The sequence below is a fragment of the Mus caroli genome, chromosome 8, assembly GCF_900094665.2.
Source record: "Mus caroli chromosome 8, CAROLI_EIJ_v1.1, whole genome shotgun sequence".
Taxonomy (NCBI): Eukaryota; Metazoa; Chordata; class Mammalia; order Rodentia; family Muridae; genus Mus; species Mus caroli.
Window position 1 is genome coordinate 72,473,272 of NC_034577.1, and position 27,268 is coordinate 72,500,539.

General features: G+C 40.2%; 1 protein-coding gene and 1 long non-coding RNA gene across 3 annotated transcripts in view; one reads left to right on the plus strand and one right to left on the minus strand.

The window, feature by feature from the left end:
• Usp38 (ubiquitin specific peptidase 38) overlaps positions 1-27,268 on the minus strand; it is a 32,314-nt gene that overhangs the window by 1,599 nt on the left and 3,447 nt on the right. The window contains exons 3-9 of the mRNA XM_021170325.2: positions 21,079-21,208; positions 18,159-18,260; positions 13,115-13,273; positions 10,633-10,826; positions 7,453-7,546; positions 5,127-5,233; positions 2,293-3,655 (exon numbers count right to left, since the gene is read on the minus strand). Of these exons, the coding sequence (XP_021025984.1) occupies positions 2,293-3,655; positions 5,127-5,233; positions 7,453-7,546; positions 10,633-10,826; positions 13,115-13,273; positions 18,159-18,260; positions 21,079-21,208 (2,149 nt within the window). The remainder of the gene's footprint in view (positions 1-2,292; positions 3,656-5,126; positions 5,234-7,452; positions 7,547-10,632; positions 10,827-13,114; positions 13,274-18,158; positions 18,261-21,078; positions 21,209-27,268) is intronic.
• On the plus strand, positions 916-18,152 carry LOC110300239. Of its 2 annotated transcripts, none has more exons than XR_003837397.1 (4): positions 916-983; positions 5,138-5,217; positions 17,024-17,054; positions 18,094-18,152. It is a non-coding gene; the product is annotated as an uncharacterized LOC110300239 (long non-coding RNA). The 2 variants fall into 2 exon arrangements; XR_003837396.1 differs by having other exon boundaries at positions 924-983; positions 5,135-5,217.

Sequence of the window (27,268 nt, forward strand, 5' to 3'; positions counted from 1 at the left end):
ACAAATTCCTCAGGTAACTGTAGTAACAATACTTTACAACAGAGGAGGGTCAACTCCTGCGAACCCTCTAGTACAAAAGGAACGGAATTCTTCAACATCTATAACCCATTTTATTAGTGTGTGAGTATGACAGGTTGGAAATGATGTCTGAGTTTCCCCTCTACTGCTTCCCGAGGTTAAAGAGTCAGGCAGATTTGGAGGAACAGCAGTAAGTAAGTGAGGCCTATCTCTGTACAGAACTCTCCCCACTAATTTATTTGAAAGTTTCCCAGGAAATCAATGATGTTTGCCTATGTGTCAAGTACATGTCAGATGCTTAATAAAACACTATTTTGCTCTTATTTTAGAACATTATTAGTTACTGGGAATCTGAGATGGCCTAATGATATGAGTTCCATATTTGGAGCCCACATGGTAGAAGAACTGACTCCCACAAACTTCTCTTTCTTCTACATGTGAACAACATGTATGCACACACATACTCATTCAAAAAAATGTATAGTTAAAATCATTATACAGTTTTACAAAAGCGCATCTGTGAATAAATAACGGCAGAATCACAAGGTAGGGTGCAAAACTGGCCCTAAATCAACAATGAGAAGAATGGCTGCTCATGGTCAAATGCCACATGGCTCGAAGAAATGGGTAAGCCAGAGCAATCTGCGGACTTGGACTGTATCCAAGGAGGAGTAGCTGTGGCTATAAAACATGCCTGCCAGCTCAATCGTGGAAACCAGCCAGCTTCTCATCTGATAAACATTGTAACATTGATAATCTGTTTTCTTCAGAAGGAAGGGCATACCGGGCCTTGTAGTATACATTTTATTTTATACATCTTCCTATTTTGTCTTAGTCTCTTCTCGCAACCTCCAACCTTCAAATACTGTGATCTGTAAGGCTGAGTGACACAGGCAAGGAAGAGATGACCGGATACATTCTATTTCTTTTATCTGGATATTAAGCCATCTGCATAAGTGTTAATGGTAAGTCAGTCTAGTTCTAACATTCTCATTATTTTGCAAAGTTAATTTCTGTAACACTCTAGAACACTGCCATACCACCTTTAAAATGTATCATGTATCATCCTTTAGATAGTTTGTAATTCACTAAATGTGAAAGCCTTTGAATAGCCCTGTAATTTCATTTATAATTTACTGTGGTTCCTTTTCTGTTTTGTGGATAAGGTCTCCTTAGGTGTCACATGCCAGACTCCAACTGGCACTCAATCTTCCTGCCTCCAGTCCCTTCCTGTTTGACTTGCTGGCAGGCCTCACCACACCTAGCTTCTGGTGGCTCTTTTTGTTGATAGAAAGTTGAGAAATTTCTCTCTCTCTCTCATACATACACACAAAACCAAACAAATTTGAGGACCAATTAACATCAAAGGAAGTAGTTTCTTGAAAAGGACATACTCTTTTTTTTTTTTGGTTTTTGAGACAGGGTTTCTCTGTGTAGCCCTGGCTGTCCTGGCACTCACTTTGTAGACCAGGCTGGCCTCGAACTCAGAAATCCGCCTGCCTCTGCCTCCCGAGTGCTGGGATTAAAGGCGTGCGCCACCACGCCCGGCTGAAAAGGACATACTCTTGACAAACCCCTCTCATGAAACTTTTGCTCCATAGCTTTTCCTCAGTAAATTTTATTCTTTATTTATTCTTTATTCCTTGGCTCTGTGGTAAATCTTTGAAGAACACAAACATCCTTCACATATTCATTAAATTCTTTATCTGATTCATCTGAATGTTAATACATTTTCCTTAAAATACAGACAAAAAGAGCCTGCAGGAGTTAAAGTTGGTGTTGTGGTTCAGCCTGTTTGCTGTGCAGGCCTAAGGGTCTGTGTACAATAGAACCCATGGAGGTGGATGGAGAAAACTGACTGTACAGTTGCCTCTGACCTCCACGGCTGTACCACGCCCCACAATAAATAAAAACAGAAAAAAAAAAAAAACCAACCAAACAAAAACCAAAAAAAACTCTCTTCCCGGCAGGAGGAAACAGAACATTGTATCAAGTTTCTGTTTCTGTATGGCATGATTTGATAATACTTTGTAACTAACATGACATCATTTGCAGTTATAAACAACTGAGGCACAGCTCTGCAATTAAAAATAAAGTCTTGTGTATTGCAGATAGCTGGCAATATTTCATACTACATGTATGATGAGTGGAATTACATACATCCAATCTTAGGCTTCAGTATCCCTGGAAAATGTGTCAACTTTAAAGTTAGACCATTGGATTAAGTCTGTTACTCAGTACTGTTCAGAAATGCTATCTGTGCTTGCAACTCACCTGCAAATACAGCTTGTTGTCCTTTGTTATGGCATCCATCAGCTCTTTCTGTAGGGGTGGATCTCCATTGACCCAGACACCACTGGCTGGACTGTCACTGCCTACGCCATTAGCTCTGCTTTGTTTTTTGTACAAAAGCACATAAGCTGTGTCTTTTGGAAACCTACTTGTGATTTTCTGAACTGACTGAAATGAAGTAAATGTCACCCTGCTGTCATTAAATAAAAACCACTCTTGTGACATTTCCTTATTTTCCAAGTCCTGTTCAATGACTGTATTGGGGCTTTCTACCCCGAGTAAACAACTCTGGGAGGGTGCTAATGCCAGACTTTCAGACTGGGGGCACATCTGGTATGAAGACTCTGTACCTGTGATGTTTCTGGCATAAGAGTAGTAATGGCCACTCTCAGAGGACACACCAGAGTGCACAACAACCGAACTTAATAGGTAGGGCACTAATTTGGGGCAGAAAGCTTCTTCAGTCCCAGAAGGTTTTAATTTTTTAGGTAGGTTCTCATTAATATCAGTGAAGTCAACATCTACAGACCAACTCTGCGACAAGGAAGAGAAGGAAGCAGTTCTTTTAACTGGCAACTCTAAAACCAGAGGCAGTGACACATTGTCTAAAATTTTTCTTCTCACATGGTACTTCTGATCATAGGAGAATCTCAGGAGCGTAAGGATAAGATACTCAGGCTCCTCCGTGATTTGCATAGTTTTCTCTGCGTTCTGTAGAGAGGCACAACTTTCACAGTAGTATTGGTTCTCCCCAGTAAGAACCTCTGGAGCCAGAAAGTAGTTTAGTAAGTCAGTCACTGAAGTTGTGCTTTCACCTCCTGGGTTCTGAGGTACATCTTTACTGATGAGAATCTTTGCAGATTCTTCAGGGACAGAGGAGTTTTCAGCACAGTGAAACTCAACAGGAGGACTGCCTAATACTCTTTGATTCACAACTGAGTCACAGACAAAGGCAGCTGTTGCTGGATTATAAACTACTGGCTCTTCTTCTGGGTCAGCGACACTGGTTTGCATTAGCCCATCGTCTTGAGCACTGGGTAACGAAGCTGTATCTTGGAAAGACAGGTCTTCCACAGAAGGGCTAGGACAAAAGGCTAGCGAAAGATCTGTGAAGGCTTCCACTTTGTGTGAGGTACTCCCGCAGTTTAGGCAGCAGATGTGAGTCCGTAGCTTCCCTCCAAACATTTTCTCTATTAGAGTCTTCTCACTGTCACCTGTACCGGGAGACTCTGTGGGCACTGCTACCTTACTGGTTACTTCTTGTAAACAAGTTTCAGCACAGTCCAGACCTTCAGAAGGCTTCTGTGAGGACTGAACTCGCAAGATCTTTTCTTCTTCATGGAGTCTGCAAGAGGGTATATTATTACACAGCCAAGATTAATGGTATTTATGTTTGAGATCTTGGTAGCTTATAAACATGTTAATTCAATCAAGTAAAAGGCTTAAAGTCGTTTTCTCCTCCTTTATGCAAGAGTGTGAACAGTTATAGGAAAGGTCATAAAGAGCATGCTCGCTTTCCACACACACTCAGCTCACATCCCCTGTGCTGCTATACAGCACACACACACCAAGCTGCAGTCAGCCACACGCACAGTCTGCCTCACATAGCTCCCTGTGCTTGACATCTCAGCAGCCTAGCACCAAGAAACCAATACTACACTGAGGAAGGCAGGAAGGCAGGCAGGAAAGAAGGCAGGCAGGCAGGCAGGCAGGCAGGCAGGAAGGAAGGAAGGCAGGCAGGAAGGCAGGCAGGCAGGAAGGAAGGCAGGCAGGCAGGCAGGAAGGAAGGCAGGCTGTGCAGGCTGACTACCTTTACTAATTATTCATCCCAGAGAAAGGAGTGGACACAGAAATATGCAGGTAAAATAGGTCTTATTGTTAATGAATTGGTTAAAGGAGACCACAAAATACCAAGCTCTTAAAGAGTTTACCAATTGGCTCTTAAAAGATTTTGGTCTCAGGACCGCTTAATATTCATTAAAAACAAAACAACCCAACAAACAAACAAGAAACCCCAACCCACTAAACCCTATAGAACCAGCATCCCTAGTGGGTGGTGCTGTTCTCAAGGATCATGAAGCTAGCCTTGCTGATATACACTGCTGAGGGTAGGCTCTGAAAATTTTATAGCCTGGTCCCACTTTCCTTTCTCTCTCTGCTTCCCAACAGCCAGGCAGGTCTCAAATTCCTGCTGCCAGGCATTCTCTGCCATGACATACTATATGCTCTCTCAAACTGTGAACCAAAATAAACTTTTTTCCTCTGTGTTGTTTCTAGCCATGGTATTTTATCAAGCAACAGAAAAGCAACATATGTATGTACATACATACATAAAGATATTTACTATATTAAAAACAATAAAATATATAAAACAATATACCTAGAATGAACCATCACAAATTAATTTCCAGCATTTTTAAGTAAGCATCGTTGCTTCATACTTTTTAAGTATTCTAAGCATGTGGCACCACAGAAGACAGCTGGGTTCCGTATCTGCACTGCATCCTTCCTTATTGATATCTATTTTTACAAGATGAAATAGGCAAAGAAGAGCCTGAGCTCCCACAGATATGTAGTTAAGAGGGGATTTGACAAGAGTTCTGAAGTTTTAGCTGCCCCTTAGGAATCCTGTTGCTCTATTTTGATAACAGGTACTCTAAAGAGAAAGCATCCAAAACAAAAGCCAAACTAAGAACAGAGACAACTTTATAAACACACAGGCACACATGGTGCTTTAAAGATCAAGTCTGAAGTCAGTATTAAGAGAAATCAGGTACTAAGAGAAGGCAGCTTAATGAACTTTAAACTATTTGTACCTGTCCAGCAGAAACCTGAGGTACTCAGAGCAGTCCTGTTGTGACCTGGGAGTGAACCACGGAGGTCTGGAAGCCTCAAAAAATATCCGAGGTGCGTAAGCTTCCCTCTTGATTGTGGAAAGGAAATTTGAGAAAGTGACTCTTACAGCACAAACCAGTGACTGAACCTCATAAAGATTACTCCCATACTCCATTTTTACCAAAGTATGTCAGGCATGGGTACAAAGCCAAGGCAACTTTTACATTAAGCAACCATTAGATTAGTCATAGCCATGGGACCTGCTCAGATGGAACCACCAAGTGGACACAGGGGTGATTACCGCAGGACTCAGGTGTCTCTAACTCCTGCTATAGGGTCCCTGCTTTTATCCCTCGTTGACACACATGGCTTTGAGTCCCTAAATCTTTTTTAAAAAACGGTGTTAGAATGATGTTAATGAATGCAAATGATGTGTGTATTGTGTGTGCAATAGGAACCACACATATTTACTTTGCTGAAAATTTCTGTCATATGTCATACATGTGTGGATGGGAGCATGCTGGTAAGGACTTTGATAATCTCTCATTCTCTTTATTTCGCTCTGCTTGCTTGCTTTCTTTACTTTCCATCTTCTTTCTTCTCCATGCCCCTTTCTTTCAGAAATTTAAAGGCAGTTGATAATGAACCTGGGTCATGCAGGCTCAAATCTCAGGTATTCTCACAAAACGAAAATGAACAGACATAAAAAAAGACCTGGTTAAACTGAAAATGTGGATTCTTTCTGTATTTGAAATATTTGTGGCATAAAGTGACAGTGCCTTTCTTGGTTCTTGAAAGCATGGAAACCTCCTGAAGGGTTTCTTTCCTAATAGCTCTGATTTAGTAAATAAATAAAGTGTACATATCTACACAGATGCACACACATGTTTATGTACGAAGTATAGAATAAAAATTAATTCAGTAAATTAGTAGAAAACAACAGGAAAAGGGAGAGAGGTTTTAGTGTTGCTTGGTTTTGGTTATGGTCTAATGCTGCTTTTGTAGTATTATGACTGGCTTGAGACTTGTGTCTGAGCCTCTTGCCCCCATCACCTCTGGAATACTGGCAATACAGAAGTGTGCCACCACACCTGGCTCAGAGGCTGTTTTTATTTCCCTGGGTCCTGATGTTAATTTGTTAACATATTTCTCCAGGTGAATCATATCCTCTGAGTGTATCACCAACTCTAAGCCACTACAGTCATCTCAAACTTGCTCTCAATTCTTTCCATTTAAGAAATTTATTTCAGTTCTAAAGACTGTCATTTCCCAACCATGGTCAGACTGTGAGACAGTGGCAATTAGAGTGAACCAGAAAAATAATGATGTATGCTTTATGTGAGCAACATACCTACATTTTATGTATGTTTGAGCCTTAACTAGAAGTTCTTTGAGAGCAAGATCCCCGCTTGATTATTACCAGACAATACACAGAACCTCTGAATATGTCTGTTCAATGAATTTAACTAAAGGACCTATAGACCCTGCCTCAAGTTGACTTTACTGAATTAATTTGTGGATATAAAAGAACAAAACACAAAGTTTTAAGTTCAAGAGCTTAAGAGATGAACAATGATCTACAAAGATATGTAATTACAATAAAAGAATACCTAAAAGAAAATAAAGAAAAGCTGAGTGTGGTAGCACACACCTTTAATCCCAACACCTGGGAGGCAGGGGCAGGCAAATCTCTGTGAGTTCGAGGTCAGCTTGGTCTACAAATGGAGTTATAAGACAGCCAGGGCTACACAGAGAAACATTGTCTTGTAAAACAAAACCATTAACAAAAGGACCACAGAGAAAAAAAGCCTAGACCATAATTATTTTGTGTTCACTATTATATCAATATATTCAGTCTCTGTAAACCAACAAAACAAAACAAAACAAAATCCCAGCCACAGTCCATTCTTTTCAGTCCTTTCTTCCACCCCTCCCCTCTTGTCTCTTTGAGATAGGAGCATGCTACAACTCAGAGTCCTGCCTCCGTCTTTTGAATGCTGGAGTGACAGGTGTATGACATTAAGCCTAGCTTTAAAATTTTTTCATGAAGGAAATTCTTTATTATCAGGAAAGTAGACTTGATGTGTAGCTGGTTAGCAAGATAATCCTCTGCCGGGAAGGGAAGCAGGGAGAAGAGACAAGAGTTCTAGGTGTCCAGGCAGAGTCCCTGAGCACTTGCACCTGTCTTTATTTTAGACAAGACACATGACACACAACTCCATCAGTTAAAAAGACTCATGATGATATATAGTTTAAAGAACATGATCATGCAGTTAATATGTACATATTATACACATAAATACTCACTTGTGTATGAGCCAAAAAAGCAAAAAGATGTTGTAATTTTTTCATTAACGAATTACACCCATTTAGATTCAAAGATAATACTTGTCTTCTGAACCTGAAAAAGAATATAAAAGAATATAATGTTATCTATACACTCATGCACTTTTTATAAAGCAGCACAAAGGAAGCTAGTTTAAGAATGGTTATCCTCGGTGTTACCTGATGTATAGGGCAGCCCCTTACTAACAAAGTTACTATCACACTTTGTTGAGTACTCATATTCTCCCTCCACTTCCTGAGTGCTGGATCACAGGTGTATGCCACCACACCTGGCTTCTAGCATACTCCTTTTACTTCAAATGCTTCTAGAGGCTATAGGGTCCTCTGGAGCTGGAGTGGGCTGCCTATCATGGGTGCTGGGAACCAAACTCCCAGCCTTCTCTCTGGCACCATGACTTCGCTTTTACATCTGTCTATGCTGATGTTTACCTATGTGTCTGTCTGTAGACTTATAAAGATGGCAGGGTGACAATAAATGAATGGGCTCTTGTTACATGGCCTGGTATGGATGCTGTCATAGTTCTATTTTCTGGGTCAGCAAATATAAATTGGCTAAATATTAATTTAACTTATAAAAATCAACTTAAAGTTGATTATTTCAAAAGTAAAAAATATTCTTCCATCAAAACACATCATGAAGTTAGGATGATTTGAGGTGGTCAGCAGTTAAGAGTACTGGCTGCTCTTGCACCCACAAGACACAAGTGTCTGCTGTAACTCTAGTTTTAGTGGCTTGGACACCCTCTTGTGGCTTCTACAGCACCAGGCCCTAAAGTGGGGGTACAGACAGACACGCAGGAAAAAAAAACACCAGCATAGACAAAGTAAAAATAAAGTCATGGTGCCAGAGAGAAGGCTCAGAGTTTGGTTCCCAGCACCCATGTCACCCATGTCACAGCCACCTGTAACTCCAGTTCTAGGGGATCCTACAGCCTCAGTAAGCACTTGAATTTCTTTCTCTTTCTCAGATAAAAGGGGTGTGCTACAAGCCAGGTCTGGTGGCATATGCCTGTAATCTGGGGTGAATCTGTAGTCTGTAATACTCAGAGCGCTGTGGCAGGAGGATCATGAATTTGAGGCCACTATGGTTAAGACCTAATTTTCCTAAAATAAGAAAACAGGAATAACATTTGCTAAATTGTGAAAAATCTAAGACTGATTGATTGAATCAAGTGCTGTCAGAGGTATAGGGTCACAGGTACAAGCATGTATTGGTATAAAAGGTCAAATTTGGGTTAGAAAGATGGTCCCTGGGTAACCTCATGTCTCCAGCACTCATGTGAAAGCTGGGCAAGGTGCTTTTCCTGTCACTCCAGGCTCCACGAGGAGCCATAAGGTCAAGAAGTGATTGAGGAAGCTATCCTGGTATCAGCCTGTGCACTCTAAGCGCATCTACAAGGGTGAACATCTGCGCACTCCGAGCACCCCCCACCCCCCGTAGTGTTTTAAGGGAAAATAATTTGGCATAGCCTAGTTAAGGAAAATCTCATCTGTGCATGGTTAGAGAAATGTTAACTATGAGCAAAACACTCTGATATTTACCAAAAATATAGATAAGGAAATGTCAGGCTGGCAAGATGGCTTGCTGGGAAAGGTGCTTGCCACGCGAGCCTGATGATCTGAGTTCTAGTCCAGGAACCCATGGCAAGGTGGAAGGAGAGAACTGACTCTACAGTTTTCTTCTGGCTTCTACACACATGTCATAGGATGCATGCATGTCTCCACCCAACACTAATAAACACATTTAAAGAAAAAAGATAAAAACCATGTCAAGTGACTGACAAGGAAAATTTCAACAGGGCTACTTCCAGATGTGCACACACATACATTAATTAAATGCAACTGTTCTGCATTAGATAACTATACAAAAAAGTTCTAAAACAATGCACATAGCAGATATTTTTGAGAATGTATGCATCTTGGTTTTTACAAGTTTGATTTTTTTTAAACCAAGGAAAATAATTCATGTATTTCTTAAGAGATCTTCCTGTTTTGAGATAGCATTACTGGCTGCCACAACACTTTGTAGTTACAAGTGCTTTAGGTCACTACTTTCCATAAGATGACATGGCTAGCAAGGTGACCTCTGGTGGTGAGCTATGGACTCTTCAGTCTTACATTTAATACCATGTGTGTCTAAGAGTATCCCTTTGTCTTAAAACAAGTTGTCAAATACAAACTAACCAACAAGAAAACTGAATGGAAGCCCAGGCACTTGGGTTTCATAGTCTGGGACAAACAACAAAACCCTAAAGCTGAGCCCACACCTAACAGTGTTTAAGTACTTACTAACAGCTTCCATCTTTGGGTCAGCTCAATTGGAACTATTTAAGGAAAAGTTGAAAATTATTTTGTATCTTCAAGGACAATTTTTTTTTGGGGGGGGATGACAGAGCCTCATGTAGTCTATGCTAGCCTTACACACATCATGTAGACACGAATCACCATAAAGGTCTTTCTGCTTTATCCCAAGTGCTGGGATTACAGATGCACAACAGCAAGCCTGGCTTTATTTATGAGGTGCTGGGGTCATGCACAGGCAGGTGCTGCACTAGCAACAGGCACCCTAGCAGCTGTGTCTCCAGCACAAGGATATCACTCAGCTAAGGACTGATTTCAGGTTTTTTGCATTCAAAAGAAAATGAGCTTGAAAGAAAATTCACACGAATGCATAATCTGTTCAGGAACTAACATCTTGGCATGGAATCAAAGCTTAGGTTTCCTAAAAGCAAAAAAAAAAATTATGATATATGAATTAAAAAAAAAAAAAAACAGTAGGACAGTAGAGGCAAGGAAACAGGGTAAAACGCACCAGTCACCAGTAGTGTAGGGCATATAAACTTTTTGGAGTAGGCTCAGTCAATCCCTTTGGTTACATTACAAAAACATCAAGTCATACTGATTACAAATCAAACAGTGGCATTTTAAGTACAATGTACAATCTAATTGGTCAGAATCTACATGCTGGCATTTCAATGTCCCTAGGCATTAAGAACAGTTTCATTTTTTAACTGAGGCAACTGATGGCACTGTGAACACTTATGCTGCTTACATGGGAGCAGGGACCATTCTCTCCTCTTCCCATCTCCTCAGCACCTACTTACTTCTACTTCAAATCAGAAAGTTCACATTTGAACTTACTCTGTAGCCATAAACAATGCTTGTAAAACACTGTTCATGTAACACGTGTTTCCCAGGTTAATAAGACCAGTTTTCCCAGTTTCAGATTTTCCAGAAAGTCTAGAGAAGCAAGATGCCAAAGCATTGGATTGAGAAGTCCAGGCACTTTGATTGAGAATCAACTTAATCTTCTCTTCACTGGGCTTAGGAAAATCCTAGATCATAAAGAAAAAAAAAGTTTAAAAAGTAAAGAGAAAACTATTTTTTTAGTAAACAACTCAACAACACAATGTGGGACTTCCCTACTGACATTTGAGCTGTCTTTGCTCTCACTCATTCTGTGCATGACAGAGAACATACAGTCAGCCTTTAAAACATCACACTACAGGAGATAGCTAATTTCAATTGTTGACTTTACTGAATTAAAAACAAGGAGGTCATTTTGGGTATGTGTGTGAGGTTGTCTCTAGAGAGGGTTAACTAGAAGTAGACTCACCCTGAATGTGGGCTGTCTGTCCTTCTCTGCTCAGGGATGGACAGCTCTCATTACAGCTGAGAGCTGCTCCTGTTACCATGACTCCATACAGTGATGGAAAAGGCCCTTGGATTGTAAGCCACAGAAACCCTTCCTCTGAGTCACTTATCACAGCATCCACAAAATAGACTTGGGGACAAATGCCTCCCAGAATCTTAAGGGATTTAATTTTTTTGAGACAAAAATCTCAATAGCCTAAGCTGGCCACGAACTCACAGTAATTCTCCTGCCCCAGTATCCCAAGTGCTGAGATCACAGGCACGGAATATCATGCTTGTCTTAAAATACTTTAAAAGTCAATGGAACAATGAGTTCAAGTCGCATGTCAATTACTTGTATTCAAATTCTATGATGAAAACAGAGTATGACTCTGGTGTACCCAGTATCAGCCCTTAGAAATGGCAGCCTACAGTAAGGATGAAAAGGGAGTACATAAAGATCCGACTGTGAAAAGTAAAACTCAATCTCATGGTTGCCATCTAGAAAATTACTACTACACACAGTCCTCTCACTTAGTAAAGCAGGGAATAAGGAAATAAAAATCTAAGTGCAAATGATTTCATGCCCCAGCAGAACAATGGGCAATAAGAGATGCTGGAAAAATCATTTATGCTTAAATGATTAGCTTTTCTAGACCAAGTGTGGTGGTTTGAAAGAAAATGCCACCCCTACCCCCTTGGACCATAGGAAGGGGGACTGTTAGGTGTGGCCTTGTTGGAATAGACGTGGCTTTGGAGGTATGTCACTAGAGGTAGGTTCTGAAGTCTCATGCTCAAGACAGGTCTCTTTTTGCTGCCTGCTGATCCAGATGTAGAACTCCCAGCTCCTTTTCCAGCACTATGTCCCACCTGTTTCCCACTAGGATGATAATGAAATAGACCTCTGATCTGTATGCCACTCCCAATTAAATATTTTCCTTTAGGATAGTTGCTGTAGTCATGGTGTCTCTTCACAGCAACAGAACCCTAGGTCACCAAGGTCATCATCTACTGTTGACCCCACAGAGGACTGACACTTTGAGATGGCATTTTCAGCTGCTTTTGTCTTGTTTGTTTTTACTGCTGACAGCTACTTGAAAATACTTTCCTTGGGCTAAGAGTAAGCCCTTTGTTTCTGAGTACTGGAAGACGGAAGAATACCAGTCAATAGACATGGCAGCAATGAGGGAAGGCAGTAACAATCTCTCAAGTCCATAGCAAATGCTTCTGTGTACCATTTACTTCTGAAAGGGCAGTGTCATACCAGTTACACACAGGCCTAACTGCCTTGTGACCCAGACCTAGTTCTTAGTCTCAGTTAGCTGAACAGATGCAAAAACAGCATGTCCTTAATTTATCTTATATACATTAGTAAGGCAATGAGGCCTATATATTGTATTTGCTATATTAATATCATGATTAGAATTGATATCTAATAACTTCTGACTAAGCCTGAGTTTAGCTCTCCAAGTTCTTGGCCAGGCTCTGAATTTGCAGTCATCCACTCCTCAACACAAACAGATTTACCACCTTTTTAGAACCTATCTTTTATAAACTTGAAAATCAAGGTAACATAATTTAAATAGAAATTCTAAAAAATATAGACATTCATAAAGTGTACAACACAGAACAATCAAAACAGGAGGGAATCGAGTATTGCCTTGCTTCTAAGAAGATGGACTAATTGTTGCCCATGTCTGACACTGAAGCAGAACTGATGTCTGCATGCATCTAGTGCAGAATTCCCTCACCAACCAATTTCTTTAACAGCTCATAAATTTAAAGTGACACCTTTTTCTTGATGACACAACATAATTAAGAAATGTGGTTATTGATCTAGCATGACGATAGCAAATAAGAGATTATGCCCTGACATTAATGAAACCACCATCTTAAAAACAGCTCATTACAGTAAAGGAATACATTTTACCAAATCTGTTCCTTATATCATATGTCGTCGCTCACCAAGCCTGGTACAAAGCTGTCATACCTTTACTGCCTCCAGAATAGGCTCATAGAGATCTGGGAATCCGGAATAATGGTACATCATACAGTGAACCAACTCTGTTAACTGCACTAGGAAGGCTGTGCTGGAAGGCAGGCCATCACTTCTGAAGGAGTGAACCAAGTTAACTATATGAGGGACAATCTGAAGAGAGAACCGGGATAAGCACTTATAATTCACACAAGTTGACAGCAGAATGCAATCACTGCATGATAAACACATACTCTTCTATACGTTTCATCACTTTTTTCCTTAAAGTCATACACTGTTCAATTGGCAAGCTAAATCTAATTTTTTAAGTTATATAACTGTAATTGCATTAAAATTTTATTTTTTATTTACATGTGTATGTCTAAGTGTGTGTGTGTGTGTGTGTGCCCGTGCGCGCATGCCCACAGAGAACAGAAGGGGGTTTTGAACTCCCCTAGAGCTGGAGTTACAGGTGCTTGTGAACCACATAGGCCTGGGTGCTGAGAACTGAACTCAGGTCCTCTAGCAAGCACTCTTAATGTTGAGCTCTCTCTCCAGCTTCTGTAATTGCATTTAATATGCTTGTCCTTCCTTCAGCTCAGCAGTAAAAAGCATCTATTTCTCACCAAGCCCGACAAGCTCAGTTAAATCTCTAGAACCTAGATGGTGGAAGAACTCACTGTCAAATTGTCCTCTGACTTCCACACACACTGTAATTATATTAAATAAAATGCTTTTACTTAATACAATTAAAGATTGTGGGATGCTTAACAGGTAAGGTCCTTGCTACCAAATGCTAGGGACCTGAATTTGATCCAGAGAACTGACCCCCGTAAATTGTCTTTTGATCTCTGTATGAATTATGCACACAATCCACCTAAAATACAAACTACATGTACAAAGGAGTTTCAGTCATTGTTGCATTAAAAAAAAAAACACTTTCAGGTAAAAGTGTGATGGTCATTCTATTGAATAGATAAATTGTTTTTTAAAAACCTCTTTTGAGTACCATGGCTCAAGCCTTACCCTTGTGTATGCCAGGCAAGTGCTCTATTAATGAGTTACACCACAACCCAACCAGATTATTTAACAGAACAATGTTAAAACTCCCGGGGAAAAAAACAAAAAACAAAAAACAATACAATGAACATCCCACAACTGAAATTAGTGAAAGAGCTCCATCTAGTGTTAAGCTTAAAAATTTCAACAGAAAAAAAACTGAAAAAAGTACATAGCAATGTGTACTTCAAAAGTCTCTGTATGTAACTAAAATTGTGCTCAGGTAATAAGAATATATTGTTTGATAATAACAGGAATAATACCTTAGATAGATCATATCCTTATTAACAAAACAGCTGCTCCAAAAATAATGCTCATTATTAAAATATTTAATACTGGTAAACGGTAAAATAATGCTCTTTCACTTAAAATTAGTCTAAATACCAACTCTTATACAATCAAAGATTTAAGAGATAGCCAAAATGAAAATTCTATTTTACAGAAACGGCTGACATCAAGATAGAATATTTTTTCAACTAATTATTAATCATAATCTGATACCATATAATAAGTATACTTCTGAACTAAAGGTGTCCCAGGTTCTGTATGCATAATATCTTTGCAGCTCCAAATCCCGATAAACTGTATTCACTACTCTATCAGGGTTGTCTCACCAAACAGTACTAAGAACAGCTGGTACTGACCCAATCAGCTCCCTTTCTTGCGGCCCCCAATCAGTGGTCAGATTCTGCAATTAACCACTGTTAATTGCTGTCCTGCACTGTCTGGATTTATTCTGTGTCAATGCATTAAGTCACATTGTACCTTTTATGCCATCTTTTAAAACCTGAATTCTATGGCAGTTAACTGATGTGGTCATACTATAGCAGGTGTGTGTAGTACCACATTGTCAACTTTTAGGTTTGTGTTCCAGAATTGGGTGGTTGGAAAGGAGTTGGCACAAAAAGTGCACAATTTAAATTTATGATTTAAAATTTTAATCTTTCATTAGTTAAAGCTTTCTTGGATAACTCATACACACACATACACACTCTACTTACTTTCATTCCCTACCCTCTCTCTATATTTTAACTTTATGCATTTGGATATTTCCCCTGCACATATATCCATGTGCCACATGTGTGCCTGGCCTAGTGCTCACAGAGATCATAAGTGGGCATCAGGTTCCCCGGAAGTAGAGTTCCAGTCACGTGGAGTACTATTTGTGTCCTGGGAATTAAGTGCAGATCCACAGGCACAGTAGCCAAGCTCTTAACTGCTGAGGTATAACACACCTCCCTTGGATCCAATGATCCTAGTACCCCTTTCTCAGTTTATGATTTTGTGCTGTGTTCTCATCAGCTTTCCTCAGTTACCTGTGGCTGCCTGGGGTGTGGACATGCCAGCTACCAGATTCTAATGAGTTTGTTCTTTTGGCTGGTTTTCCTCCCTCCCTTCTCCTCACCTCGAAGATACCACCCAGGTACTCCTGCATCTTAGAAGAGTGCTCTATCACTGAGAATATCCCTGGCTCTCATTTCTACGTTTCCTACACATCTCAGTGATAATCTCATAAAACTAAAATCTGTCACTTTCTTGCTAAACTAGACCGAAATCCAAAATTATTTTGTTTTCTCAGAGGTAAAGGGAGAAAGATGAAAGAAAAGGACTCTAAAAGTGAATTTCATAGTTTCAAGTCTTCCAAAGCTCTTCCAGTTGAGAAATGGCCTTCACAACCAGGCTGCAGTCTTGTCTCCTATCACATTGTCAATGGCCACTCTCATCACCAACAAGGAAATGAGATGCAGTCCTTTCCCAGCAGTGCAGACTGCCACACAAGCAGGCTGATGCCTTCTAAACGCTTCCAAGTTAGATTTCATGTGTATGAGTGTTACCTGAAACAAAGGTGAATACCCAGAGAGGTCAGAAGACAGTGTCAGAGCCCCGGAAACTGTAGTTACAGACGGTTATGAATCACAGTGTGGGTGTTGCAAACTGAGCCTGGGTTGTTCAACAAGTGCTCTTAAACACTGAGCTATATGTCTAGCTCCCAAATTTAAATATTTTAATGTATGAAATTAAATGCATTTAGAAATTACTGCAATACTCATTCAACTACTTGAGGAAATACATATAATTACTAATTTTGCTTTTTTTTTCCATTTTAACTATGCACCACAGATCTGTCTAAAATAAATTTTCCTTTTTATAAGAAGTATATGAAGCTGGGCGGTGGTGGCGTATGCCTTTAATCCCAGCACTTGGGAGGCAGAGGCAGGCGGATTTCTGAGTTCGAGGCCAGCCTGGTGTACAGAGTGAGTTCCAGGACAGCCAGGGTTACACAGAGAAACCCTGTTTCGGGGAAAAAAAACCCCTAAAACACATATATGAAAAGCAGCTGGGCCTGTAACAACACATATCAGAACTTCCTGGATTATTCTTAGATTTCTTTTTCTTTCTTTTTTTTTTTGGTTTTTCGAGACAGGGTTTCTCTGTATAGTCCTGGCTGTCCTGGAACTCACTCTGTAGACCAGGCTGGCCTCGAACTCAGAAATCCGCTTGCCTCTGCCTCCCAAGTGCTGGGATTAAAGGCTTGCACCACCATGCCCGGCTATTCTCAGATTTCTAAACAGGAAATGTAATGAACGAGTACGCTGTTCATCCCAGGCTACTGCTCAGATGTACCTACATCACATAAAACCCTCCCCACATGGAGCTTCATACTGGGTTTCCAAGCTAGCTTTAGTTGAGTTTTGCAGAGTATTCACACAGTACTAGGTCTTGATTTTCAGGCTTTACTTAGGTCAAAAACTTCACATTTCAAACCTAGATAGTTCTTAAATAGGTGATTTAAAACTGCTTTAATCCAATAGCTAAAATTTCAGCCAAACATTTCAACTTTGTTATTTCAACTTCCTTTTTCAGAAAGAGATAGAGGAAAAACACAATACAAAAGGTAAGGAAGTATCTTCTTTTAACAAACTGTAAGAAAAGGGAGTAAGATTTCAGCAGAGCCTATGTGATTCTCCACAGAGGTTAAGGAGTGGCACCAGTGTGCAAGGCCATATGTTGTAATTCCTTTCCCACAACTTTTGAAAAGAAAAGAAGCCTTCATTCAAATATCCTGTACATGATGATGTCAGAAGACAGGACATTTTGTAGACATTTTACAAGACAGTTTGTTTGTATATTTAAGTAAACTAGCTCAAAATTGAGTCATTTGGTAAAGAAAGAATCTTATGGTTTCACTATCAATTTCACTACTATGAGAGCAATGACTACAGAAATCACTCATCCAAAATATGAAATGAAGTGACTTATTGCCAAGGTTTCCCTGAAACAAAGTCTGTGAATTTCCCCCAAGGACAAGGTACTGGCTAGCCCATGTGAGCCTAGGGTGCTGAGGCTACCTTGCTAGCTGCGCACAACCAAGAGGAATTAGCTCTGCTCTTCGTCATGTCTCCTGACTTGTCATGGTGTATTAGTGTCCCTCAGGTTGGGAGGGGCTGCTGCTGAGTTTCTACTCCTGTAAAACATGGTCAGACCTTGGAGAATGCAGATAACCACATGACAGTTTCCTGAAACAAACAGATTTCCAATAACATTCTGTCATTCTTCACATGTAGTAACCCACAACTGCAATCAAATCAAAGCCAGCAAGCAATTGGCTTTGGGTGGTTGGTAGACTGTGACTATCATTAAGATGGGGTTAGGGGGCTGAGAAAGAAGAAAAAGCCCTACACCTAGGGCTAACTTGTTTCTGTAGTTTCTGCCACTTTGATTCTACACTGCTGCTGTGTAAAGGCACCCTGCGATGACAGCTCCCTATAGCGGTAACTTCAGTTGCTGGCAATGGTTGTTGAGTGGGGTTGTTTTGGTGAAGTACAAACTTTCTCAAAATACTGTCTTTGTGAGGATATTCTACAAACTCAATCTGTTAAGAATTTGTAGTTACATGACATACTATAAAGCTAACCTACAGTCTTTTCATTAAGCATCCACTATGAGCTATACTTTGAGAACAAGCATTTCTGGTTCAGAGAGCTTCCACCGTACTTACCACATGGAATGCCTCGGGAGAATGCTGAAAACTAAGCAGCATATGAGAGAGGACTGCAAGAGCACCAGGTCTCACGAGAGGAAACCAAAGTCGGTTAAAAACCTGCGGAAGGAGACACCATCCTCAGAGTTCACAGCTAAAGATTTATTAACCCTTCTCTATAGCTGACAGCTCATTATGCCAGTGTCCTATCCTAACATATTATTAGAAGAAAATGAAAGAACAAAGGATTGAAATTAAAGAGAATTTAGTGGTCTAAACAATTCTCAAAATTCCCACACTAATTAAAATTATGCAAATGAGCTTACGGTTCCCTAGGTCGCTATCATTCAGTTTACTCGATCAGTATTTACTGAACACCTACTATTATTTGGCACTGCTCCAGTTACTATAGGCCATCCATGGCTTATGGCTAAGAGGACATGTACAAGATAATAAAAAGAAATAAATAGCAATACATGCTACAAATACAAAGTAGAACACAGTGACCAGCAAACACTGGGCAGCAAAGGAGTCTGCCATTTTAAAGAGGGTGTTAAAAATGACCCAGAAAAATGTGACAGCTGAGTGTAAACTGAGGGATATCAGCTCCACAGACAGGACAAGAGCATTTATGAACAGACAAGACAGTATTGCAAAGGCCCCAGACCATCCAGACTGGTGCACCAGACAACTAAGGGCAATGTCACTGAAGTAAGAGATGAAGGTGAAAACATCTGGAGATAGGATGACAGAAGACAGCAACGGGAGCTCTTGTGTAACATATGTAAGGAACTAAAGGCAGGACTAAGGAAGCTGCTGAAATCAATGTAACAAGAGATGATGACTTTACACCAGCAACAGGGATGAAATGGGTTAAAGGAGTAGTAGGATTCTGGGCATTTAAAGTTAGTAAATTTTATAGGACAGTGTTTGATAGACAGTAAAAAGAGAAGGGTTACTCCAAAGACTATGGCCCAAGTGAGTGGAAGCTATTCAAATAGCTATTTATCATGAGGGAGAGCACCAGGTTTGGGAGTAGAAATCAGTAGTCAGAGTGTGGATTTATATGAATTTAGTATTCTCGAGTATAGGCTACTCACTTCCTGAGTTAGTCAGTCAGAACATGTGTCTGTGTAATGTATTCTATCTTTCTTTTGCTGTAATAACTTTTTATGGAAAAAAACACAAACAAAATCTAAAATATCTCTACTAGTCCCCCTTCCCACTAAGAAAAGAAGAAAAGCAAAAGAGAAAGATCTGAGTTTAGATAACTGAATCAATGTGTGATGGTTTGAGTTAAGAGTGGCCCCCAAAGCCATATTTGAATGCGTAGTCAGCAGGGAGTAGAGCTATTTGAGGATTAGAAGGACTAGGAGGTGTGTCACTGGGGGTGGGCTTTGAGGTTTCCATGCCAAGTCCAGGTTCTGTCTGTCTGCTGTCTGAAGATCAGGATTCAAAGCTCTCAACTACTGCTCCAGAGCTATGTCTGTCTGCTTCCAGCCAGGAGGATCATGGGCCAATCCTCTGAAATTGTAAGTCAGCCGCAATTAAATGCTTTCTCTTATAAGAGCTTTTCTTGGTCACTGCCTTAGTTAGGGCTTCATTGTTGTGAACAGACACAATGATTGAAGCAACTCTCTTTTTTTAAAAAGAATTATTTATTTTATGTATATAATTACATTATAGCTGAATTCAGACACACCAGAAGAGGGCATCTGGTCCCATTACAGATGGTTGTGAGCTACGATGTGCTGGGAATTGAACTCAGGACCTCTGGAAGTACAGTCAGTGTTCCTAACTGCTGAGCCACCTCTCCATCCCCATGAAGCAACTCTTATTAAAACAAAACAAAGCAAAACAAAACAAAACAAAAAAACCAAACAAACATTTAATTGGGGCTGGTTTGTAATGGCGGGAACAGAGACCAGGAAGATATAATGCTGGAGCTGAGAGTTCTACATCTTCATCTGCAGACAGCAGAAGGGGACTGTGTCTGGGCAGAGCATGAGCATAGGAGACCTCAAAGCCCCCTCCCCTCCAGCACACACTTCCTCTAACAAGGCCACACCTTCTAATAGTGCCACTCCCATACATATATGAGTCTATGGAAGCCATTCTATTCAAATCACCATAGTCATGGTGTCTCTTCACAGTAATACAATAGTAACTAAGACAAAATGAATACCTAATTTAAGGGTAAATAGTAAACTAAAATATAAATCTGTTATGCCTTAAGTTAGACACCTTATTTAAATCCATGCAGCATCTATGGTTACTGTATGGTATAGAACACTTGCAGTAAGTATGGATTAAGAAGAAAGTGGACCAAAGATAAGTTAAAACAGAGCCTGGTAATGTCAGCAAAAGACAAGAGTCAAGAGGGCATAAAGTCCTGGGAATTAAACAAAGACAGTGTTTTAATGAGGGAGTGACTTGGCTGAGGATGTAGATCAGGGGTGAAGCTTGCCTAACTCTGGGCTGGATTCCTAGCACTGGGAAAAACCAAAACTCAAAAGAAAAATTGTGATCAATTGTGTCCTGCATTGGCAACACAGAGTGCAGAGTCTCAAGGCAGTTAGGTGGGGCGTAGTGCTAGAAGTCTGACATTTTGCATTTAAGAGCTCTTGGAGCCAAGCATGGTGCCTTTCTATTTGTGTGGTTAAGACATGAGGATTGTGAATTTGAGGTCAGTCTGGGCTCCATAGTGAGACTGTCTCTAAAAACCAGAAGATGGAAAACAAACATCATCAAACCAACACTAACAAGAACAGAGAAACAACTAAAGTGAATGAAAACTGTTTGAAAACTGCAAACTAGTTTCAATTGACTATCTCTGTTTCACTGGCTTTTGCCCCCCAAACCTATTTAAAACAAAACCAAAACTAGGAACATACTCAGAATTCTATGCACTCCAATGGGCTCGTCTACTTCTACTCACCAGTTCTATTTTCAGCAAAGTAACATCTATCAAAATAGTAAACTTCTGAACAGCTGCCAGTCCTTTCAGGAGAGCAATTACCCACGTATCTACATGCTGAGCCAATGGCCAGGACAGCCAGTCAATCATTCTGAAAAAAACCAAAACAAAACACAATTATCAGTATTTAAAGTACTTTCAACATTAGTTAGGAGTAGCAAGAGTTACAGTAAGCAACCATTCAGTTTGTGACTCTGTTTACTGAGCTTCTCTAGTAAAAGAAATATACAGAAATGAATGTAACTGTGGCCTGTCTTGAAGCACTTTCTGGTCTTGTAAGCAATATATTCCCATAAGACTTTATGATAAATGATCACTTCTCATAAATGCCAAATTTCTTTTTTTTTTTTTTTAAAGATTTNTTTNTTATATGTAAGTACACTGTAGCTGTCTTCAGACACTCCAGAAGAGGGCGCCAGATCTCGTTACGGATGGTTGTGAGCCACCATGTGGTTGCTGGGATTTGAACTTTGGACCTTCGGAAGAGCAGTCAGGTGCTCTTACCCACTGAGCCATCTCACCAGCCCAATGCCAAATTTCTTTTTTTTTTTTTTTTTTTTTTTTTTTTGGTTTTTCGAGACAGGGTTTCTCTGTATAGCCCTGGCTGTCCTGGAACTCACTTTGTAGACCAGGCTGGCCTCGAACTCAGAAATCCACCTGCCTCTGCCTCCCGAGTGCTGGGATTAAAGGCGTGCGCCACCACGCCAGGCTGCCAAATTTCTAATGGATGCTTGATATAGGGATATCAAAAATTTGTTCAACAGTAAATGTTATAAGAGGAGTTTAAAAATCAGACATCTGATGTCTGCAATGAAGATTTTGCTTTTTGGTAAGCAATGTAATATGAAAGACACCATTTAAAGAGGCTACATTCTGAACCCTGAAGCAGGTAGGTGCCGTGCCTATGCTTCTTTAAAATCGTATACACAATGGCAACACAAGGAAACCCCCGATCATAACAGACACTCACTATGCAAATATTCTAATGATCTGTTTTACATTACCATCTATTTCCTTTAGTAAATATCAAGTCACTTCAATGGAAAAAAGACAAAGGAATCTGGGTTCTGATGAAGCCGCTTTCTAAAGCTAGCTGTGTAGCACACTGAAGACCAGTACAACTCTTTGGAAAGCAGCCAGGCTACATGTTTATGAAACCCGGTGAAGCAATCTATTTAGATGGATTACATACTAATATAAGAGTAAGGAAAATTCTTAGGTTTCTGAAGGCTTAAAAAATCTCAATTCATGATTCATTAGTTGGGGGAATCTAACATTGGAAATACTCATCATGGCTGTAACCCTCCATCAAATATTAACACAAGGAGCAATTTGCATCCTTCTAAAAAGTTTATTTATATTAATGTGTGAGCATGTATATATGTGTATGTGGGATCTGAGGAGTGAGCTTAGGTTGCCAGACTCGTGGAGAATATACATCTGAGCCATCTCATCTCAATGACTACAAACGAAAACATAAATACTGAGGACATAAGCCAGTGACCGAGAGAACACCACCACGACATCAGCGCTGCCCAGCCATTTACCTTAGGGCTGGAGTACCGTCTCTGTCAGTCTTTCAAGACAGGGTCTCACAGTGTTGCCCAAGCTAGCCTTAAACTTGTGGCAATATTCTATTGTAGGCCCCCAAGTGTTGGGTTTCTAGTAGTGCACAACTTTTTTTTTTTGCTTTTAAGATTTAAATGTTTTAAAAAGTATGAGGATCCCAAGTACAATGTACACTAACTGCTGTTATCTGGGTGCCCTCCATTCTCTACACAAATTTTGTTTTCTTTTTTCCTGACTTCTCACCATAACAGTAATGGTTCTAAGTCATTGGCACAGTTGCTATTAGCTATCTTCCAACTATTGCAGGGCTGCTTGTCAGAAAAATCTGTAGGCATTATACAGAGACTAAGGAAGATACATGTATTTCTGAAGAGTACATTCACGTCGGGGCAGGTACTGAGTTGAGCTGGTAGAGTGCTTTTTAGTTGGCCATGTACAGAGCCTTGGGATGGATCATCAACACTTTGAAAGTTGACACTGCTACAAATTCCAGCTCTTGAGATGAGGGTCAGAAACTAAAGGTCATCCTTGGCTACTATCAAGTTTGGGGGTGGGCAGTCTGTGATGTAGGAGATGCTGTTTCAAAAGGTAAATGCAAACTTAGTATGGTGGTACATGCTACTTTAATTACAGCACTTGGGAGGCAGACAGGCAGACAGGCAGATAGGCAGAGGCAGATCTCTGTTAATATAGAGGTCAGAAAAGTATATATAATAAGACTGTCTCAAGGAAAAAAAAAGCAAAATAAAACCTATAGCAGTATGTTGTATTCTCATGCTGGGATGATACCTTAGAGGTAGAACTCTTGCCTAGTGTATGCCTTGGGTTTGATCCATAGCATTGCAACCTCCTCCCCTAAATGTATACCCAAGCATTGTTTATGATATGGTAAAATTAAAAAAAAAAGTAACCTGCCACCCGTAAAGGAAAGAAAGGTACACTGTAGTCCTGACAATGCAGAATACCATGGAGGTATGAGGACACTGTAAGATGGAAAGGTAAGAAGAGTAGGGCATGGTGGCTCACTTGTAATCTTACTTATGAGCCCAAGGAAGGAGGGCTGCTATAAATTAGAGAATAGCCTGAATCAGAAAGTGAGATCTAAGCCAGCCTGGGGTAGACTAGAGTCTCCTCCTACCCTCCCCCCAAATAAAAGATCTGAGATTTTGGACTCATGTCAGAGTAGATCAAGTGCATGCAAGGCCAGGACCTTCACCTCACTTTAAAGAGAGAATTGAATGGAAGGAGGAGTAATGTACACTCACAATGCGTCTTTACTACTAATAATCATCTTATTTGCCTTTCCTGGTGTGTCCTCTTCAAGCTTCTCATTTTATAAGTCTCCATTCTACCTTACACTCATGTACTGGAATCTAATCCTGAATGGAGAAATGAGGCCCCTGGGAGGTACAATGCCACGAGCAAGGCCCATATGACTGGGATTAGTACTCTGATAAAGGTGCTAAGGATGACTGACCCTGCACCTTCCACTATCCAAGAACACGAGAGAAGTTCTATGGTGTCTTGAGCTCAGATTTTCAACCATCAGAACTATAAGAATTGTACGTCTGCTTATAAATTAGCCAGTCTAAGGTTTTTTTTTTTTTTTTTTTTCTGTTGTCGTGATTTGTTTTTAACAGCAGCCCAGACAGAAGTCATTCATGAGACAAATACCTGAGTGTTTACTCTATAGCTAGAAAGTACTAGAGAGTGTTATGGACCGATATACGTCCTGCCTGTGATTTGGAAGAAGTTAGGAAAGCTGTCAACTGTCCAAGACTCATCTGGCAGTGTTACTGCTGTTTGCACTATGTATGCTCTAGATGTTATAATGCACTTTGGGATGTACTTCAGTTTTAACAGTGGCCGTCCTTTGTGTATTTCAGTCTTACAGGGATTGTGTTCTTTCATCTAATACTTTGGATTCCAGTGTTTGTAAGTAAGGCCATTTATTCCTACAGCTCAAAGAAATACACACAGCTTTAAAACCATAACATTACATTAAAACAGGCAGGTAGCTGGGTGGTGGTGCAGGCCTTTAATTCCAGCACTTGGAAGGCAGAGGCAGGCGGATCTCTGTGAGTTTGAGGTCAGCCAGGACAGCCTGGGTTATACAGAGAAACCCTGCTCTGAAAAACCAAAACTGGGCTGGAGAGATGGTTAAGAACACTGACTGCTCTTCTGAAGGTCCTGAGTTCAATTCCCAGCAACCACATGGTGGCTCTCAACCATCTGTAATGAGACCTGACGCCCCCTTCTGGAGTGTCAGAGGACAGCTACAGTGTACTTATATAATAGTGAATGAATCTTTGGGCCTGAGCGAGCAGGGCCGGAGCAAGCAGAGGTCCTAAGTTCAATTCCCAGCAACCACATGATGGCTCACAACCATCTGTACTCAGTGTACTCATATACATAAAAATAGATAAATCTTTTTTTTTTTTTTAAAGAAAAACCAAAACCAACCCCCATTCCCTCAAAAAACCTCACTAAAACAAAAACAACCACCACCACCACCACCACCACGCAATATTCTGAAAAGCAACAAAATGAGTTAACCATAAATTATGGAACATAATATAAAACCAACTTTTACTTTCCAAGGCAGCTTGAGGACTCCAGCTTTCAGTCTTATCTGGCCTACTGTTTTATAGATAGGATATTTTATACAGATAATTTGACTTGAGCGTTCTTTTGAAAATTCTGACGCAGAAAAACCAGATTTAAGTATCAAGAGACCCCTGGGGCTGAGGGCCATCTTCCTCTCTCAGAAGCTGCTTATATAGTGTAGTCCACGTCATTTCACTGTTCCTGGCCTGTTTCCTACTTGAATGTTATACCTGTTCTTGGAATATATTTACATATGAGTAAACAGACTATTGTAACAGTACAGATGTGATCTCACAAATGGTAGAGACAGAAAAATGACATTCTAAGAATTATTCTTTAAAAAAAATATTTATTTTTATATATGAGAGCTCTATCTATATTTATACCTTACACCTGTGTGCCAAAAGAGGTCATCAGATTCCAATACAGATGGTTGTGAGCCACCATGTGGTTGCTGGGGATTGAACTCAGGACCTCTGAAAGAGCAGCTCTTAACCACCGAGCCATCTCTCCAGTATTTTTAAAGATAGAATTCAAAGGACTAGTGATATTAATCAACATAAGAGAAAGGATGGAGTTACTGCTTCTAGGTTTGTGATCTGAGAAATTAGAAGCACAAGTTACAGATGAAGCACAAGTTACAGATGAATTGGCTCCATTAACAGAGCACCACAAAGCAGCAGCTAGTATGAGTTTGTATTGGGTGGTGTCAGTGCACATGGCACTTTCTGAGAGCCCAACATAGAATACTTCAGTTCATGTAACTGTAATAAGAGACACAGAAGCCACTGTAATCCTTACCTGCTTAAACAGACTAAATACACAGACAGAAAGACTTAAGAAACAAAAATTAAGCAGCTAAATAAAGCTCAACCTCAATATGAAAATTCTGTCACCGAAATGCAGAAACTCAGCATCTGGGACAAGCACTATGGATGGGCACCATCATAAAGAAAACTGAGCAGGTTTTAAGACAAGGCAGGTACTCCCCGACTTATGACAGCACTGGATATCTATTGTAGATGAAAAATACCATAAGGAGTAAAACTTCCAATATAACAACCTACCAAACACCCTGATTTAGCCATATATTCCACTTGAGAATACTGGGCACCTACTCTGTTTGTGTGACTGACTTAGAGCTGTTGACTCACTGTATCTACTTGGCATTTTAATAAAGTCTCAAATTTATATGGTAGCCCAGGAAAAGCAGAACTCAGAAATCAAAGCACGGCTTCTAAGAAATGCTTGTTTTGGAAGCATCAGAAAGTTGAAAAATCATACTGAGCCACCCTAATGTCAGACCCCACCTGTGCTTGTAATATAGAACCACAGCACTGCTTCCTCTTTTACTTTAGTGCTATGGGCACCTCAATGAACCCTTCCTTAGCCATCTTACTGACAACTGCAAACTACCTAGTCACAGCCCACCCCTCTTCTTGTCTATCGTTTCCAACAAACTCATCATTTAACATACTAAGTCATCCACTGTATGTTCTAAAACAAAATCTAAATCCAAAACAAAAGCAATGTGATTATGTAGCAGTATGGCAAGAAAGCCAGGCCTGTTTAACTAGGGCACCCATTTCTATACATTTTAACATCTTAAAAATCAGGATAAAGGCTGGAGTCAGTGAAGTGCTATTACATTACCATTGGTCTCTCTGACTAGAAAGCAGCTATTTTTAACAGTTTGCTCAGGGAATTTTGAGCGGCCTGACACTCTTGTTAAGCACTCAGTAAGTCACTTTGAATGAATAACTTAGTTCAAGCATAAAAGTGCTGCAAAGGGCAAATTAGTTTCTATTTAGATATGGAGAGTAAGGATATGTTATCAGAAACAGCTGACAATCAGGCTGGCAGCACCTGTAGATGTCCAGTGACAGTGTGCTATTACTTTCAAATGGTTAAAAGAAAACAGCTAGGGCTGGAGAGATGGCTCAGTGGTTAAGAGCACTGACTGCTCTTCAAGAGA